This window comes from Sebastes umbrosus, chromosome 24 (genome assembly GCF_015220745.1).
Source record: "Sebastes umbrosus isolate fSebUmb1 chromosome 24, fSebUmb1.pri, whole genome shotgun sequence".
In the NCBI taxonomy this organism is placed as follows: Eukaryota; Metazoa; Chordata; class Actinopteri; order Perciformes; family Sebastidae; genus Sebastes; species Sebastes umbrosus.
In genome coordinates this window covers 7,587,457-7,606,135 of record NC_051292.1, presented here as the reverse complement: position 1 = coordinate 7,606,135, position 18,679 = coordinate 7,587,457, and the positions used below count along the sequence as shown (strand labels likewise).

Sequence of the window (18,679 nt, the reverse complement as noted above, 5' to 3'; positions counted from 1 at the left end):
AGTCGAGGTTGATGAACTCCTTCTGATGACTAACGGATGAGCAGAGAGGCTGTTAGTTAGTCACACCGTCCAGTCTGTCGCTGTGTGTCAGCACTCAGCGTGTTGTGAAATACACCCACCACGGTCTCTCCACCCTGGACCAGCAGCTTTGTGTGATGGCGTGACACCGGCAAGCTTTATTTTTTCCTGTCTAAGGAAATCAAAATGGCAACATTATGATTTCACTTCCTCCGTGTTATCCTCTGCTCAACATTCAATGTTAACAGTCATGTGTAGACTCCAGACCTATTCTTGGATAGATTCGTGTAAACTCAGGAAGTTTTTTCCCCAGCAGTGTAAAGAATGTGTATCACGCCATTTATTTCTGTTTTTAGCCAAACTTTACTGTAACAGAGGCGTCTAACAGCCTTCCTTTGACGTGCCACATCCTTCTGTTTGAACAAGGCTTCCAAATTCATCACTTTGCCTCTAATGAAATACGCAGTAAAGTCACAGAGAGCTGCCAAGAAGCTGCTTTGGAAACACCGTTCACACTGGTGGAATATAACCAGGGAAACACTGTATACTGTATATGGCAGCTATCCATGTGTTATTATTTCACCCGTCAGTAGCTACCTCATAATTCCTTATTATTATTATGTACAACACTGATTAAATTGTACAATAATTCAACTGTGCAATACTCTGTCACTTATACTGTACATTTCAAGAAATATTCTTATTTAATTCTTATTTATACTATCCTTGCATTTATATTTAACACACTTAAAGGGCCAGTGTGTAACATTTCAGGAAATCTATTAGCAGAAATGGAATATAATATTCATAACTATGTTTTCTTTAGTGTATACTCACCTGAAACTAAGAATCGTTGTGTTTTCGTTTGCTTAGAATGAGTCCTTCATATCAGCGGTATTCAGCTGGTTGCAATTTGCAACCACACCACTAGATGCTGCCAAAACCAACACACTGTCCCTTTAATAGAGCCCACTACTCAGCATTTTATTTATTTATTTACACTGTGGTTATATATTGTATGTATTTGATGCACATATTTGTACATATTTCTTTACGCTTTTATATTTCTGCAATTGTATATGCTGTTTTTTTTATTGGGGCTTCTGTTGTTTTTGAGCTGTAATCGAATGTTTTTAAGGTGTGGCTAATTGTTGTCATTGTCATTAGTAGATTAATTGTTGTTGATTGTTCTTTGTTTTGTTTTTTGTCACATTTTTGACTTGTTTTATTTGTTGTTGATTTATTGTTTTGCTTTGTTTTGGTTGAAGCTTGTTTTCTTTTGTTCCCTTTTTTTTGTATTGGATTTTAATTACACGTACGGACCCCAGGAAAAGTAGAATCTACCGTGGCAGTAACTAATAGGGATTCCAGGTAAATAAATAAACAATCAATCAATCGATCAATCGATCAATCGATCAATCAATCAATCAATCAATCAATCAATCAAACAAAGTAACAAAAAAATAAATAAACAATCAATCAAACAAACAAATAATCAATCAATCAAACAAACAAACATAAAAAATAAATAAACAAACAAATCTCAGAATTGTTATAGTGTTGTGTACATGTGCAGTCAAATGTAAATGATTTGGGTTGAATAAATGATTGCAAGTACACTGACCATCAAACCACAGTGTTTGAAGGCTTCATTTGCGACTGTACCGTTAAAACTCTGTCCATCCGTAGTCTGGATTTGTGCAGCTCTGACAGCCAGAAAACTGTTTAGAGAGATTTTAATGAGGAAATCAACCTGAAACTGTAAAAATTCGGGGACAACAAAAATTGGAATTTGAAAATTGAGGGGGACATGTCCTCCCATTTCTTGTGGAATGACACACCTTGGCTGTAGTAAGAAGTTAGAAATACACTGTGCATGAGCAAAACAATGATTGGGTAAATGCTGCAGCAGTAAAACAATACATGAAAATCCCATTAAGGCGTGCTTGTAAAAAAGAGTTGTCAGTTATGTTCACATGGTGAAGTGAAACTGCGGTGCAACCATGTGAGAGTGACACGCTACATCGAGCTTACGGGTGTGTCAACCTCTGCTGAGGGATGCAGTTTACCCTCGTTTTCACTTCCCAAATGGAGTTAACCGCCTACATGAATCACACATCTATGAATTTACATAAAGTAGCTTGTTTATATTGGTGGCTGTAACTACTGTAGTTTCACAAGATCTCCAATTTACTCCCAACTTCAGAAGAGAACTAACTTTATTCCACTCTATAAGCATTATGTATTTATGTTTGGGTGTAATTTCACCAAATATCCAGCAGATGGCATTAGTTTACAAGGAGAAGCAGGTGGAGTGCTGATGTCTAGGTACACCAAAGTGGTCTCCATGTGAGTGCGCACATGCAGTTTCCTGACACCTGACTGCTATCAGTAGTAGTAAATAAAGTTTTTTTGTGCTGCCAGTACAACAACATATAGAACTGAAATAATGATAATCTTAAATTTTGTTTCCATCATTTCTATAACGCAATCGATCTTTCGGCTTTAAAGCACTTTTAAAAGAGTGAAGATAGAGGTTAAATAACAATCGAAAAACTGTCACGGACATTTTCAAAGGGGTCCCTTGACCTCTGACCTGAAGATATGTGAATGAAAATGGGTTCTATGGGTACCCACGAGTCTCCCCTTTACAGACATGCCCACTTTATGATAATAATGACAATATTTGTCATTGTTTTGTGTTGTTAATTGATTTCCAATAATAAATATATTCATACATTTGCATAAAGCAGCATATTTGCCCACTCCCATGCTGATAAGAGTATTAAATACTTGATAAATCTCCCTTTAAGGTACATTTTGAACAGATAAAAATGTGCAATTAGTTTGCAAGTTTTTTGCGAGAATTTTTTTTAATAATTTATAATACGCTGATGTTTTCTTTTGTGTACATCTTGTTTTGTCTCTTTGTTTGTTTCGAAACTCACTACTTCAAAGTGTGTTTATATACTTTTGTAAGTATGAACTGTAAATTACATATATGAAAACAATCCAGAAAAAAATTAAGTATAAAAAAAATAATTAAATATTTTAATCAATTATCTTGAGAAAAGTAGGCCTATTCTCTGTAACAAAAAACTTTTAAATTAAACTGGATAAAAACAGTGATTTTATGGTAAATAAATAGGATGATAACATAAAGGAAGTGGTAATTATAGGACAAGCAGCTACCAAAATAAAACTAATTCAATAAAAATTATTAATTAATCCAGTCTGTTTCAAAAAATAATAAAGTATAGTAGTTTTATAACATCTAACAACAGGTTGCTCTACAAGTGTACATCCAGGCCATCTTGTGCCAGTCGCAGCTATAAGGACATCATCACTCCTCCAGCCTGACGCCTCAACCAACCAACCGGAAGCGCGCATTGATTTCTCCACAGCGAGCAAAAAGAATCAAAGGAGCGTTTATTATTAAATGATACAATCCGTCAAACAAACCTTCCAACGGGATTCTAACACAAAAAGAGACGTTCCATTCTGGAATTGACGGTCTATCCGCTACAATAAGGGATAACATTCTGTTTATTTTCGGATATGGGATCTACCTTCAGGGTCCTCACCTGCTGGGCACCGTGATGGTGGTGAGTAGACACATCTTTCAACACATCTGATTTACATTTATCTTTTGATATATACACGATGTAAACTAGCAGATATTTTATTATTTATTGTCATTATAACCACGCAGACATTTAGTCTTCACTTCACAGAGGTTATATTCCACTGGTGGTTAATTATCTTATTATTAAAGCCCAGTTATTTACTGTCTGACCACTAATTTATCTTCCAAACGAACAGAAATAACCATTAAATATATAATATATATAAGCAACCTCTCTCCGACGTGCAGGGAGGGAATAATAGTAAATAACAGGCCCCATTTTGGTGTGAAAATGAGTCCTTTTCATAACGTGAAGCAACAATTGGGGCATTTACATTTAGGCAGGTTTTATTAGCAAGGTGGCAGAAAAAAAACACATTTCTATTTTTGGCTCTCTGTGAAGGGGATTGATTACAAGCAACACATCTGGCAAGGACACGCCCAGACCCATTCAGACCCATTCAGTGGTTCATGGTGGGACTTCTTGCAAACCTACGTCTGTGAGCCCAAATAGCCTACACTTAGGCTTTATTTCATTTTATTTCATTTTTTTTTAAATTAAATTAAATTAAATTACATTTAATTTATTATTTTATTTGTATTTACTTCAATTTTCGTTTTATTTTCATTTATTTTATTATTATTTTGTTTTATTTTATTTTAATTTATTGTATCATTTTTTAATTTTAATTTAATTTACTTTTTTAAATTTAATTAAATTTATTTTAATTTACTTAAATTTTAATTTATTTTATTTTATTATTATTTTAATTTATTTTATAAATATTTTATTTTCATTTATTTTATAATTATGTTATGTTCATTTAATTAACTTTTTAAAATTTAATTTAATGTTATTATTATTTTACTTTATTTTATTTTACTTTATTTTATCTTTTTCCCCCATTTGAAAAGATTTTGACCCTTGCAGTAGGCAGAATATTTTGAGTGTTCCTCAAAAAAGTGTTCCTATTGGCTGTGGCTGTGGTGGGCGGTGCTTGGTATTTCCTCAACATGGCTGCCGGGTCACAAACTTTCTCATTTTACAGCTAAACAGTACACTACAAGATGTTTCTGAGAACATTTCACGACAGAAATAGGCATTACAGTAACAGAATATTGATTAATATTTGATCAGCGCTGCCTAGTTTGACCATTTCATTGGAGTTTGCGAGTGATTGACAGCTGTCTCTGTTGAATGAACAGCCAATAGGAACGCTCTCTCTCTCTGAAATGACCTGTAATTGGTCAAAGTGTCCCGTCATGGGTTAGATTTTTTAAAGCCTGAAAACAGAGCCATAAGGAGATGCAGAAGTATCTCTCAGAACACTTGAATTAAAATATGCTGAAAGGTTATTATGGAATTTTTGCCCAATGATGCAAAAAATATTCTGCCTACTGCAAGGTTAAGTGCCCGGATAATAGGGTCAACATCTTTTCAAATGGGGGGAAAAAAATCAGATCAAATAAAGTAAAATAAAATAATGATTAAATAAAATAAAATGAAATGAATTTAAATAAATACAATTAAATACAATTTAATTTAATAATTATAAAATAAATTAAATTAAATTAAAATAAAAGGTGCAGAAGTTTTCTCTCATAACACTTGAATTAAAAAATGCTGAAAAGCTATTGTGAATTTGTTGCCCAATGATGCATACTGCTTATCCAGTATTTAATTGTGTAAAATATATGGAAGTGAGGAGAAAAACAAGAAGTACAATAATATAATAGGAAATTAGTTGTAAAGTAGTAAAGCTGTGCACTTCAACGACCCCCATGTTGCCCCCGGACCTCAGGTTGAGCACCGCTTGTTTCCAGGGGTCGTTGATAGGAGGCTGCTGCTGCTGCTGCTGCTGCTCGAGCGACTGAACAAGCCGCCTCAACCTCGGTCTCTCTCTCACCGGTTGTCTGCGTCCTTTTCCTTGTTATATTGTATCGCTCCTGGTGTCGTCGTGCTGCTGGTGGTGGTGTTGTATCTGGAGGAAGAGGAGGAGGAGGAAGACATGATGGATAATTCGGCTGGCTTTTTGTTTGTAGCAAATACAGAAAAAGTGTGTATTTTCGGGAGATAACGAGGAGACATAATCATCAACATGGCGGCAGCTGCTGGAGCTCTCTCTGACACAATTAAGGTCTGACACTAGTCTTTCTTATTTCTAATCAGCATTATAAGCTACAGACTTTCATGCTGGCCTCTATGTGTAACCTGTTGAGAAAAATCAATACAACAACATAGACAAGCATACAGGTGTTTGCTACCTACTACAGGGAGCACAAGATAGTGATAACAATGTGTAAAGGTATCAGGTAGGTTTCCATTTGAGTGTTGATTGTTTTTCCTTCTTCTATAAAACGCCCTTTTGACTCCATGTAAGCTGCAGTTGTGTAGTCACTCAGGTAGATGTAGAGAGCACACAGAGCAACATGTCTGGAGCACTCTAGTCTGGAGATATGTGTTGTTGTCTCTCATACTGTACTCTGTGTGTTCCCTGCTCTCCCTTTTTCAGTACCATGGACAGAGAGACATATTCTGTCTGTTGGTGGGGGTGGAAAGAGAGCTAGTGATTTGCTGCACACTTAAAGGAGGCATTACTGCTGTGGACATGTTGTGATAGGTACCTTAAAGGACACCATTTCCACATGCCCACATGTACATTATAACAGCATTTGGTTGTAGGGATGTCACGGTACCAGAAATCTAGTAGTCCTAAACCTAAAGGAGTTGTAGTTTTGTTGCCTAAACCTAAGTGTTGTTGTTGCCAAACCTAAAGAAGTTGCCGTTTTGTTGCCTAAACCTAAAGCAGTTGTAGTTTTGTTGCCTAAACCTAAGTGTCGTTGTTGCCAAACCTAAAGAAGTTGCCGTTTTGTTGCCTAAACCTAAAGAAGTTGTAGTTTTGTTGCCTAAACATATCTGTTTTTGTTGCCTAAACCTAAGTGTTGTTGTTGCCAAACCTAAAGAAGTTGCCGTTTTGTTGCCTAAACCTAAAGCAGTTGTAGTTTTGTTGCCTAAACCCAAGTGTTGTTGTTGCCAAACCTAAAGAAGTTGCCGTTTTGTTGCCTAAACCTAAAGAAGTTGTAGTTTTGTTGCCTAAACATATCTGTTTTTGTTGCCTAAACCTAAAGGAGTTGTAGTTTTTGTTGCCTAAACCTTAAGAAGTGGTTTTGTTGCCTAAACATAAAGGCATTTTAGTTTTGTTGCCTAAACCTCAAGAAGTTGTGGTTTTGTTGCCTAAACCTATAAAAGCCTTTTTGTTTGTGTTCAGAACATGATGTTTTCATTCAGTTTAACGTGTTGCTTTTTTCACTTTTACAACGTAGTAGGCGCAGTAGGCCCCACATTGACCCACATCTATGGTGCTTATATCAACCGATAATGCACATTTAATGGCCTGATAACAGTTGAATTGGGTGGCTGCAGCCTCAGGGTGGCTTATTTTATTGTACACAATGAGAACTGTGGACATTTGACTTTCATCAGGAAGTGATCTCATCATGGCGACTACTATCACAGCAACCAAGTGGAACACTGAAGGCCGTCTATATGTGAACCAGTTTGCTTCTGATATCATAGATACTGTGATTCAATGTGCAGAAATGTCGGCTGTCCCTACACGTTTTCAGTCTGTGATGCTATATTTGACTGCAGGGATGACCCCGCTGATGGCTGAGCTCAGAGGTGTGGGTGTGGATGTATGTTGGGCCTACAGGCTCCATCAGGACTCACACCCCCCCCCTCCCCCTTTCACCACCACAACACAACCACCCAGCAGCTCATGCTAGACAAGCTGTCAGGCCACACATCATATAACACTGGGTCCCGGGGCAGTCTTTGGGACACTAGCAGATGTGTTTCATGAGACGGCCCTATGGGAGAAGCTACAATTAATTCACAGTTTATGCCTGATGGATTCTTAGGAACACAACATTTGCGCGGCTACTGCGGCTTTTTAACGAGCCTCCACTCCAGTAATAATGGATGCTATGATTGGCTGTTTATGAGCCATGTCACAAATTTATTTTTTTCCCATATTTGTCTCTCATCAATGGTTCAAATTAAGTGTTTTATCATGTGTGTTACGGCATAAAAATGCATGTTTTTAGGACAGAAAGCATTTTCCAGTGGTGAGTACAGTTGAGGGCGGCACGGTGGTGCAATGGTTAGCGGCAAGAGGAAGGCAGGTTCAAACCCGGCCCTTCTGTGTGGAGTTTGCATGTTCTCCCCGTGTTAGCGCGGGTTTGCTCCAGGTGCTCCGGTTTCCTCAAACACTCCAAAGACATGCAGGTTTGCTCCGGGTGCTCTGGTTTCCTCCCGCAGTCCAAAGACATGCAGGTTTTCTCCGGGTGCTCCGGTTTCCTCCCGCAGTCCAAAGACATGCAGGTTTTCTCCGGGTGCTCCGGTTTCCTCCCGCAGTCCAAAGACATGCAGGTTTTCGCCAGGTGCTCCGGTTTCCTCCCGCAGTCCAAAGACATGCAGGTTTTCTCCGGGTGCTCCGGTTTCCTCCCACAGTCCAAAAACATGCAGGTTAGGTTAATTGTTGACTCTAAATTGCCCGTAGGTGTGAATGGTTGTCTGTCTCTGTGTCAGGCGACCTGTCCAGGGTTTACCCCACCTTCGCCCAATGTCAGCTGGGATCGACTCCCCCCCATTCCCCCTGTGACCTTGAATAGGTTAAGCGGTTACAGATAATGGATGGAATATTAGAGTGCATGTAAACGTAGACATTGTTAGATGTGATAAAGTCTGGCAAAACTCCCATTTGGACCATGGCGAAGCATCACTATGCTTCTGGGATAAAAACAGTGTTCCAGATTTCACCTTGAGTTGCTCGCTACCCAGGCGCGAGCTGAATGTCAAAATAGCTTAAAATTGTCTCTCGCTCTGCTTTTTTAAAATGGAAACAGAAATAGGTTGCCGCTCCTCCATTTCCATTCGGAAAAGGGAAGAAAAAGCTGACGACTCGAGGGAGACGTCACTTTTGAGATTATGCCAGGGGGCAGCCTCCTGTTTTCTGGGCCAGTACGGCGTCCCGCGAGGAACAAAGACCCACCTTTGAGACTGATAATGGCTCACTAGGGGTTTTGGGAAGATCTTGTTTGTGTGCCACTATTTCCCGTGGGACCATGACGGGCTTCTGGGTGTGGAGGGTGGTAGATGGTTTACAGGGGGAATCAATATCTACTGTCAACTACATTTATCTTTTTGTTTTTACAAATTTGAGGCCATCCATCAATTAATTATGCGATAAAAGGACAGTACTGCGTCTTATTCCCCCAGAAACCACTTTCTCCATGAAGCCAAATGCAGCAATAAGTTGATTTAACAACATAAATGGGGCAAAGTGGCAAGATGTATGTTCCCTTGAGAGTCCTTTTTGCTTGGCCTTTCCTCATGCTGTCCAATTCGGGCTATTTCTGTGTCCAAGTAGGCGTTTCACCAATGTCAGACCCCCTATATACTTCCTCTCTAAAGCCTCCACCTCACCTGTGACCTCTAACTGCTTCGATTTCTACCCAGAGGTCAGCGTGACACACGGCACAATTTTTATGCTGCTTCAAAAAATAGAAACATTAATGTGCCTTTTAGCACATTTGTCCGCATGATGATTCTTCTTGTCGTCAGCGGTTATAAAACGCCTTTTGTGTTATTCACTCAAATTGGTAGTCGTCACTCAGACCCATTTGCATGTGAAATGTGCTCTGTTATTATTTTTTTTTTCTCCTCCAGCCTCTCAAATGCATTTCAGTATTATTAGCTCCTTAATGTAGATATACATGAGTCATGAGTCACCTATAGGAAGGTTAGATAGTTAAAGTGCCCCTCAACTCAAACATATATTCTTCTTGTTGTTCCGACAGTCGAATGTTTGAGCTTCGCTGTACGGAATAATGTATGTGTAGAATATGACACTTGAAGGATGTTTTCACATTCATCTGCTGAAAGTGGGAAGTTTCTATGTGCTCATTGAAAAATGCCATCTTTCAGGGGCGGGGCCTGCAAGCATGATTTGTGACATCACAAATAGTTTGGAAGCCAATCCTGGTCCAACTTTGGTAAACTACTTTCATTATAAAAATAAGGAACATTTCAAACGGAGCTCTACGACACCGGAAGAAATATATTTATATATATACATGTATGTGTATCAACTGTATTTGTGCCTAGATGACGTCGCGTTGAGCGTTAATCGAGTAGCTACAATGTAAGCAAAGCCTAGCCCTGACTGATCCAAACTCCATTCAGAAAACAAGTATTTTAAAAGTTGTTTGCTTGACGTCTTGCGGAAAGACCTGACAAAGCATGAATCCAGACTTTTTACAAATCTGCATCATGATGTTGTTATTTCGGCATCTTTTTGATCCGTTTATTGCCGTTAAATCGCAGCAAAATATGTTTATTTTTGGTTCATACCGCTGTAGTAGACCAGGTTAATGGCGGAAAGGAACATTGGTATCTAGGTATGACTTGCAGCTTGCCTCGGGCGATGATGAAAGTGAGCTAACGTTAGCTTAACACAAACCACTTGTTGTCGTCACCACCACAGAAGGCCCGCCTTTTAACTAATCCAATCGGAATCCTGACCCGTCTCCCTTTCGTTCCCTCCTCTTTGCAGCTCCCCGCCCCAGCTGAGCCCCTCGCTGCCCTCTGAAGGAGCAGGATGACAAGATGGCACAGCTGCTTGTACCGCCCGGACCTGACAGCTTCCACCCCTTCGTCCCAGAGTCGCTGGCCGCCATCGAGAGGCGCATCGCCGACGAGGAGGCCCGGAAACCGCGGGCGGAGCGCCGCGTCGACAGCGACGATGAAAACGGGCCCAAGCCCAACAGCGACCTGGAGGCGGGGAAATCCCTCCCCTTCATCTATGGGGACACTCCTCCCCGCCTGGTGTCCACCCCTCTGGAGGACTTGGACACCTTCTACAGCAATCAGAAGGTCTGTGTCAAACTTATAATCATTTCATCTGCTGAAAGGAAAAAATATTCATGTGAATGGATCCCTGTAAGGCTTGTTCATGACTGTGCTGTGAACCATCATTATGTGGACTGATTTAGTTTTCAATTATGGTCTGACTCAGGCAGTGCATTTTGATACGTGGTCTAGTCCAAGCCCCTAAAAGCTTTAAGTTAATTGCCTGATGCTCTCAACGAACTACTTTAAGGAAACACATGCAGATGTAGAAATTTCCTCCCACGTAAGACAAACAACAGGTGAATACATTGACTTCAGATGGGTTTTTATTACAAAAGGGTGTAGTGCCGGTCTTTGAAAAACAAATAAGTCTTTCGCATTCACATGTGTCATATACTTAACTACTTTAGTACTGTACTTAAAGCCCCCCTCCAGTGTATTTTGGCTTTTCTATGATATTTCATATTTGAGTAATTTTCTGACTAAGTTGATTAAACACACTGTTTGCCCAATTTTTTTTGACAAATAACTAAATTTTTTGTGCTCAAAGTAGGGATGTTAATAATTAACCGTTAACCGACATTAAGAATTTTTACCGTTTAATGCTTGCGGTTAAAGGGTTAAAATAATTATTAAAGAGCAAAACTCAGAGGAGCGGCTTGTCACTTAAAGGTGAACAGCTGGTCCACCTTAACAGCCCACCTTAAGAGAGTCTGAGCCAGAAATTGTGCGTTTGAAACAAGCCGTTAGGATTTCTGTTCATTTGTGATGTCACAAATATACAATATTTAGACCATTACGCGTTTTTAAACGTAAACATTCTAAATGTGTCCCAGTTTATTTCCTGTTGCAGTGTATGTGAATGACATCAGCTGACAGGAAGTAAACATGGATCCAAACTATTGCCTAGCAACGCAATTCCGTTGCAATCCCGTTGAAAAGCACTAAAACGGAGCGTTTCACCCAGAGGGTAAATACAGGTATATTGAGGCAGACAGTATGAGGAAAATAAAGTGTTTCTTGAACATTACAGCATGTAAACATGCTCTAATAGAAACACAAAATGCAAGTATGAACCTGAAAATGAGCACAATATGGGACCTTTAAGTAGAATTTTGAATGAAGAACTTGGATGGTAGTGTTTTTACATTGTGGTGTTGCTACTTTTGATGAACTAAAAGTATTTTTGGCAACAACTTTCTAGTGAAATTGCTAGTTTTCCCTCCATTAATTCATTATCATTTTGCAGTCGAGATGCAAAACAAACCCTCATTCAGCAGTAATGTGCTCAGCCAAGCTCAGAGCCTTTAGAGCACAGGGCCAACAGAGGTGCTAAATGCTAATCTGAGCTGCAGTGCCAACATGTCCTGCCTGAGGTGGACTCATCCAGCTCCATTAGAATAAACAGCCAGCTTAGTCCTCTCTGCTGCTATGACTAATCACACATGGCATGGATGAACACACACTACACTGTATGCAGCTTTATGAAATGTAATTCATAGTTTTATGTCTCCCATGGGTGCTGCAAAACATTTTTAACTAATTTTTCTTCTGTCTCTCTTCCAGACCTTCATAGTATTGAATCGCGGGAAGGCAATCTTCCGTTTCAACGCCACTCCTGCCTTGTACATCTTAAGCCCCTTCAACCCTCTAAGGAGGGTAGCTATTAGAGTTTTAGTACACTCATATCCTTTCACAGTTTGCTACGGACACAGCTTGATTTGGATTAAAAGGTTTATCAGACAAAAGAGGGATTTAAATGATGAGGACGACGAGTCTTTACTGCTGCTGAGTAGCAGAAGACATTTTAGATCACGGACGAACGTTTTTTATTGTTACTGTAGCAGTTATGGACGGGGAGATGTTGACTGTAAGTGTATCATGTTACATAGCATGCACGAGTACAGGGATTGATGCTCCATTGTGTTCCTTGACTTTGTCTCTACGATGTTCAGCATGTTGATCATGTTCACCATCCTGACCAACTGTGCTTTCATGACCCTCAGTAATCCGCCGGAATGGGCCAAGAATGTAGAGTAAGTTTTCTCTTATTTCGCTCTGTCCAACAAGACATGTTGTGGTTTTTACATTGAAATATACATTCATTTACCCTTTGAGACAAAAAGCACACCTCTTCTTCTTATGGCGCGTTGGCACACCAAGAGCAAAGCAAACGATTACATGCAAAGTCGATGCAATCCAAACTCCATTCAGAAAACAAGCATTTTAAAAGCTGTTTGACAGTGATACATGTAATCCAGTACTGCCCTGCATACAGTAACTCTGTCACCCTCTCCCCACGCTTCCTCTCTTGTTTACCAGGTACACATTCACAGGGATTTACACCTTCGAGTCCCTTATAAAGATCCTGGCCAGGGGCTTCTGCGTGGGGAAGTTCACTTTCCTGCGGGACCCGTGGAACTGGCTGGATTTCAGTGTTATCCTCATGGCGTAAGTACTCTGACAAGCCTAGTTAGGATCAGCGTAACATGATCTGGCGTATATTAAGAGGCCAAATGCCTTTAGTGCTAATCAGCACAGCAGCCCACTGAATGTGAGAAGGAGAACAGAGAGTATGAATGATAATCTGCAGCTTTGAAATCATGGCCAGAAATCTCACCTCTATTCTGTTATAATAGCATGGAGCATCTTGGCCCATATTTGTCCCATGCCTCAGTGACTTCAGCTACTACGAAATAAAGCCTTTAGCATTAGGTCACATTGTGAATGATTCTTTGTGCTTATAGTATTTGTTACTAGGGGTGTAACGGTACGCAAACTTCACGGTTCAGTTTGTACCTCCGTTTTGGGGGTCGCAGTTCGCTACATTTTCGGTGCAAAAGAAAAAAACAAACAAAATGTGAAAAATATTTTTTTTTTTTTCATTTATTTTGAAAATTATAAACATTAACAGGACGTACCTAAAGGATGTTACATATCGAACCAACTGTCCTAACCGAATGATTCAATACAAATACACGTACCATTCAACATATTCTCATACAACGGGTCGTATGATATCTTACGAAAAAGTTATTCCTCCTTTTTTGTGAGTTTTCCTACAAATGTCCAGCAACACGTGTCAATTTCCGCCTGTTACATGCATACAGTCTTTTCAAGATATACTTCCGTCTTCACAGGAAACAACTTGGTTAGGTTTAGGCAACAAAACTACTTAGTTAGGTTTAGGAAAAGATGAACTTGGTTAGGTTTAGACATTAAAACTACTTAGTTAGGTTTAGGAAGAGACCGACTTAGTTAGGTTTAGGCAACAAAACTACTTAGTTAGGTTGAGGAAAAGATGAACTTGGTTAGGTTTAGACATTAAAACTACTTAGTTAGGTTTAGGAAGAGACCGACTTAGTTAGGTTTAGGCAACAAAACTACTTAGTTAGGTTTAGGAAAAGATCAACTTGGTTAGGTTTAGGCAACAAAACTACGTAGTTAGGTTTAAGAAATAAAGATTGTGATTAGGATTGAAATAAAACCGGAAGTAGCATAACTTAAGTACGGAAATTACGTGACAAATAAATCAAAATTTACATCACGGGGTACAAACACCGTTCTCCTGGGCGAACGTTCTGTGCTTTTCGACCTCCTCCCTACGCTGCGTTTATTGCTCTTTTTTACTTCATGGTTCACAATTTCGTGGATTGCATATAAATTGATTTCGTGGCATATACACGAATAAGTGCATTACTTTTCGTAGGTATCGCTACTAACAGTGTATCACCGTTACACCCCTATATGTTACTCACTGGTCGCATAATACAGTAAGAGATTCCTGTAATTCATAAAGCTGCTATGAGAGATGTATTTTCCGATGTGCACGTGTGATGGATTTCTGCCTGTGTATTTGCTGTGTGGTAACTGTGCATTTGATCCTGCAGGTATGTAACAGAGTTTGTACACCTAGGCAATGTTTCAGCTCTGCGCACGTTCAGAGTTTTGCGAGCTTTGAAAACTATCTCAGTAATACCAGGTAAGGCCGCCCGCGCCTGCCTCCAGCACTCCTGCCATTTGTCCTCTGTGCGTGACCGTTTGCCGTTCCCTCCTCTTCCCCCCTTCCCTATCCCACGACCCTCCTTTTGTCTTGTCACGCCATGTGTGCCTGATTTGTGTGCGCGTGGATATATGTGCGTGTGTCCCACACCTTTCCCCGAAATGCCCTACTCCCCTTCCTCCTCCCCCTCCTCCCCCTCCTTCCCTTACAGATATGTCACAGAGTTTGTGGACCTGGGCAATGTCTCAGCACTGCGAACCTTCAGGGTTCTGCGAGCCTTGAAAACTATATCAGTCATCCCAGGTGAGAGAGCCATCAAGGCCCATAGGGTTAATGAAATGCTAACGGCTAACTGGCGTTTCGCTAACATCCAAGCACCCCCGCCACCCCCCCTTTCAGCTCATCTCACTGTAGCTAAGCCTGATGACGCCCGTCGCCGTCCCTCATGCTGCCTTCGTCCCAAGGCCAGTAAAAGCTGGAATCTGGCTCCAATCTGCGCAGATTGACACGATTCTGAGCTTTTAGATACATCCTTTAAGGCAGAATTCTTTTTGGTTGAAATCTATTCTTGCCTTGGGAGACTTCTAAGTAGATTTTGTGCACTATTTGTTTTTGTTTTTTTTTCCTTTTTGCATGAGACATTGCAAAAGCCGATTTTCTGGTGGCAAGCACTTGTGTGTGTAGGGTTCCTCCTTACCTTGTTTTCCTGTGCATGTCTTGTTCAATGTTGTGTGTTTTTTGGAGAAATTGTGATATGGTAAGTGGTGGTTGGGTAATGGCATTCTAAACACTAACACTATTCACATCACAAACTAACAAAAAGGTAAACCAATCAGGAGAACTAAAGGAGATCATCCAATTCGACAACACACGTCACATATTCTAGCTGTGTCACGACTAAATTTGGACCCACTTTAAACATGTTGGGCTCTACTTATGTGGCAGTGCAAAGCCTGGTACAAGCGGTGCTAGCACATGTTGGTATTTTTCCTCACCTTTAAATGCATTTTGCTTTTTCGATATTTACACGCAGTGCACAGTTCACATGGCGCAAAGGTGGGAGAAGAGGTGCAACATGATTGAGAGTGGTGTTTTGGTAAAAACAAAATTAAAAAGGGTCTTTTATGTTGAGAATAGACATCCAAAGACCAGGGCTGGTTTGGGGAAATAGGCCAACTTGCTTTATTGTTGAATGGAAGTTATGTGACAAAAACTACTTAGTTAGGTCTCGGAAAAGATCGTGGGTTGGGTTAAAATAACTTTGGAAGTGTTGTAACTTAAGTACAGAAGTTACGTGACAAAAATGGCATAGTTAGGTTTAGGAAAAGATCGTGGTTTGGGTTAAACTGACTCCGGAAGTGGCGTAACTTAACTACGGAAGTTACGTGACAAAAAGTACGTAGTTAGGTTTAGGAAAAGATCGTGGTTTGGGTTAAAATGACTCCAGAAGTGGCGTAACTAAAGTATGGAAGTTACGTGACACAAACAACTCAGTTAGGTCTCGGAAAAGATCAACTTGGTTCAGTTTAGGCAACAAAACTACTCAGTTAGGTTTAGGAAAAGATGGGGTTTGGGTTCAAATGACACCGGATGCGTTCTTTTCGCAGGTATAGCTACGAACTGTGTATGAGAACAGCCCAGTCTGCACGCTAAATATGAAGCCAGAGCCAGCAGGTGATTAGCTTAGCTTAGCATAGAGACAGGAAGCAGATGGAAACAGCTAGCCTGGCCCTGTCCAAAGTAAAAAAAAAAAAACTCACTAATTATCACACTGTAAAAAACCACAACATAAATGTATTAAAAGTTGTGGTTTCAAGAGGTGTTGTGCACTGGAGACCAGTAATGGGACTGGCTGAGAGGATAACGATTCATCACCACAATCACCCTCCAATATATTTACCACTTCACTCAACCCTCTTGTGCATGGCGCTGTGTCTATATGGATAAAAACAACATGTGGGTGTGGACACGTCCTCATCGACCTTGTGCACATTACTTAGCACCGTGCGCTGGTCTTTGCGACGGCACTAAAGAACTCAATTTAACTGTTTCAGTGGCATTCTAACACATTATTTATTAATGATCATTTTCCCAGAGCCCGATACCATAGCACTGTAATGGGCATGAGAAAGCTAACTTTATCTCGTGGTTTATCCATGATTAGCAGTGATCCATGTCAGCCTGGTTCCTGTATGACAGTTCATACAGGAACCTCCACTGCAGATCCCCCTGGCTGCTTGCTACTGTGAGCTCTTATTAGCAGCTTCTTCTCTATACAAGCTTGTGGCTGTAATTAGCAGTCAGTAATCATCCCGCGATGTCCCGACCCGACCCTCCCGCCCCCATTTTGCCCTCTCTCCCGTTTAGGCCTGAAGACCATCGTGGGCGCACTGATCCAGTCGGTGAAAAAGCTGTCGGACGTCATGATCCTCACCGTGTTCTGCCTCAGCGTCTTCGCCCTCATCGGCCTGCAGCTCTTCATGGGCAACCTGAGGCAGAAGTGCGTGCGCACGCCAATCGGCAACAACGCCACCAACAGCAGCAACATCACCGCATACGCCGACGACAACGCCATGTTCTTCAACAACACCCTGCTGGAACTGAACCTCACGCAGAACGACACGGAGAGCTCATTCAACTGGACGGAATACATCAACGACGATAGTAAGGCCGGCGTGAAAGTGCTGTTGCATGTCCGCCAGGCGGGGTCAACCGGGGTCAAGTTAGTTTCCACACCCTGACTGCCCCAGAGGGCTCGGGTCAGATACTGGCTATTCCACCCCAGACTTCCCGAGTCTGGCTACTCCATATGTAGAGATCAGGGTGGTGGCGACGGCGGCTTGTGTTGGCCTGCTGCCGTGATAAGGAGTGACAGCGATGGCTGGGAGCAGGGGGGCTTTCTAACAAGTGCCGGTGGGAGAACGCAGCAAATGTGGCGGATAATCGCCACAACAATATAACCCTCTACTCCCCCCCCCTCCCTCACTACCCTTCATCATTCTCCCATAGCCCATCTGTGTGGCATGAAAGTGCTAGAGGAGGGTGAGTCACTGACCGCCAGCAGGATATCGAGGAGACGTGCACCAGCTACACGACAAGCTGCTGCCAAGAGCAAGAGAAGACAGAGCTGATTAAAAATGGCATAGACGTTATAAAGTCTGGCATCTTTATTGCATCAATGCCCCTAAAAATGGGATTTCTTTTGCGTCAGTTAGATGACGACAGAGTGGACGCGGCTGCTTATACACGCACGCAAAAAACACAACAAAAGGATGACTAATATGGTGGGGTGTTAAAACAGACACCTCCCTGTCTCCCAGTCAATGTACAATATTAAACCCCACAATCAAAGTGTAGAGAACCCCACAGGGTGCTTTCTGTTCCCACATCGATCTCTTCCGTTTCTGAAACATCCTGTGATGTGGCTCTGACTGACCCGTCCGTCTCTCTCTCTCTCTCCCCCCCTCCTCTAGGAAACTACTATTTCCTCCCTGGCCGTAGGGATGCTCTGCTCTGTGGGAACGGCAGCGGCGCCGGGTAAGGCTTGACATGTTTTATTTATATAGCCAATTAGACGCACCACGAAGCCGAGCACACGCAATTAGTGTCGACATCGCGCCGAGGCATTACGGGAATCTAAACTGCTGGTTAACTAGGTGCATTTCATTTAAAGTGTTGTTGCTAAAGGAAGCTTATTGGTTTAAGTTCATATTTAAGCCATTTATCAAAGTACTCCAAAAAGGAACACAGGAATTGTTGCAGATTTCTTACCTAAATGTGCAGAAGATAGCACATATAATATACACAGTGTACAGTCCTGGTCAGAGCAAAGACTTGCCTTAGACTCTTGAAGACTTTTTGGCCTATAGAAGCCTATTGGATGAGAGGCAAAACATCTGCAAGCATCTAGAGCAGGGGTCTGCAACCTGCGGCTCCGGAGCCACATGCGGCTCTTTAGCCCCTCTCCAGTGGCTCCCTGTGGATTTATAAAAATGGAAATGGATAACTGTTTTTTTGTTTACATTTTCATTTTCATTTTCATTTATCATTGTTGTAGGTCTATGGTGCGACGGTACGACGGAGTATTAGGACCACATTGAGGGAAAAAAAAAATCTGAGA

General features: G+C 41.1%; 1 protein-coding gene across 9 annotated transcripts in view; it reads left to right on the top strand.

Annotated features, from left to right (window-relative positions):
* The first annotated feature begins 3,113 nt into the window (after window positions 1-3,113).
* Window positions 3,114-18,679, top strand: part of scn1lab (sodium channel, voltage-gated, type I like, alpha b) — a 40,451-nt gene continuing 24,885 nt past the window's right edge. For 3 of the 9 annotated variants that reach the window (XM_037761890.1, XM_037761893.1, XM_037761891.1), the window contains exons 1-8: window positions 5,287-5,781; window positions 10,261-10,580; window positions 12,123-12,241; window positions 12,503-12,592; window positions 12,879-13,007; window positions 14,771-14,862; window positions 16,927-17,223; window positions 18,033-18,096. In XM_037761890.1, the coding sequence (XP_037617818.1) occupies window positions 10,314-10,580; window positions 12,123-12,241; window positions 12,503-12,592; window positions 12,879-13,007; window positions 14,771-14,862; window positions 16,927-17,223; window positions 18,033-18,096 (1,058 nt within the window). In that variant the 5' untranslated portion in view covers window positions 5,287-5,781; window positions 10,261-10,313. Of the gene's footprint in view, window positions 3,624-5,285; window positions 5,782-10,260; window positions 10,581-12,122; window positions 12,242-12,502; window positions 12,593-12,878; window positions 13,008-14,446; window positions 14,539-14,770; window positions 14,863-16,926; window positions 17,224-18,032; window positions 18,097-18,679 lie in introns of those variants that run through there. The other 6 variants (XM_037761888.1, XM_037761887.1, XM_037761889.1 and 3 more) reach the window with 6 other exon arrangements.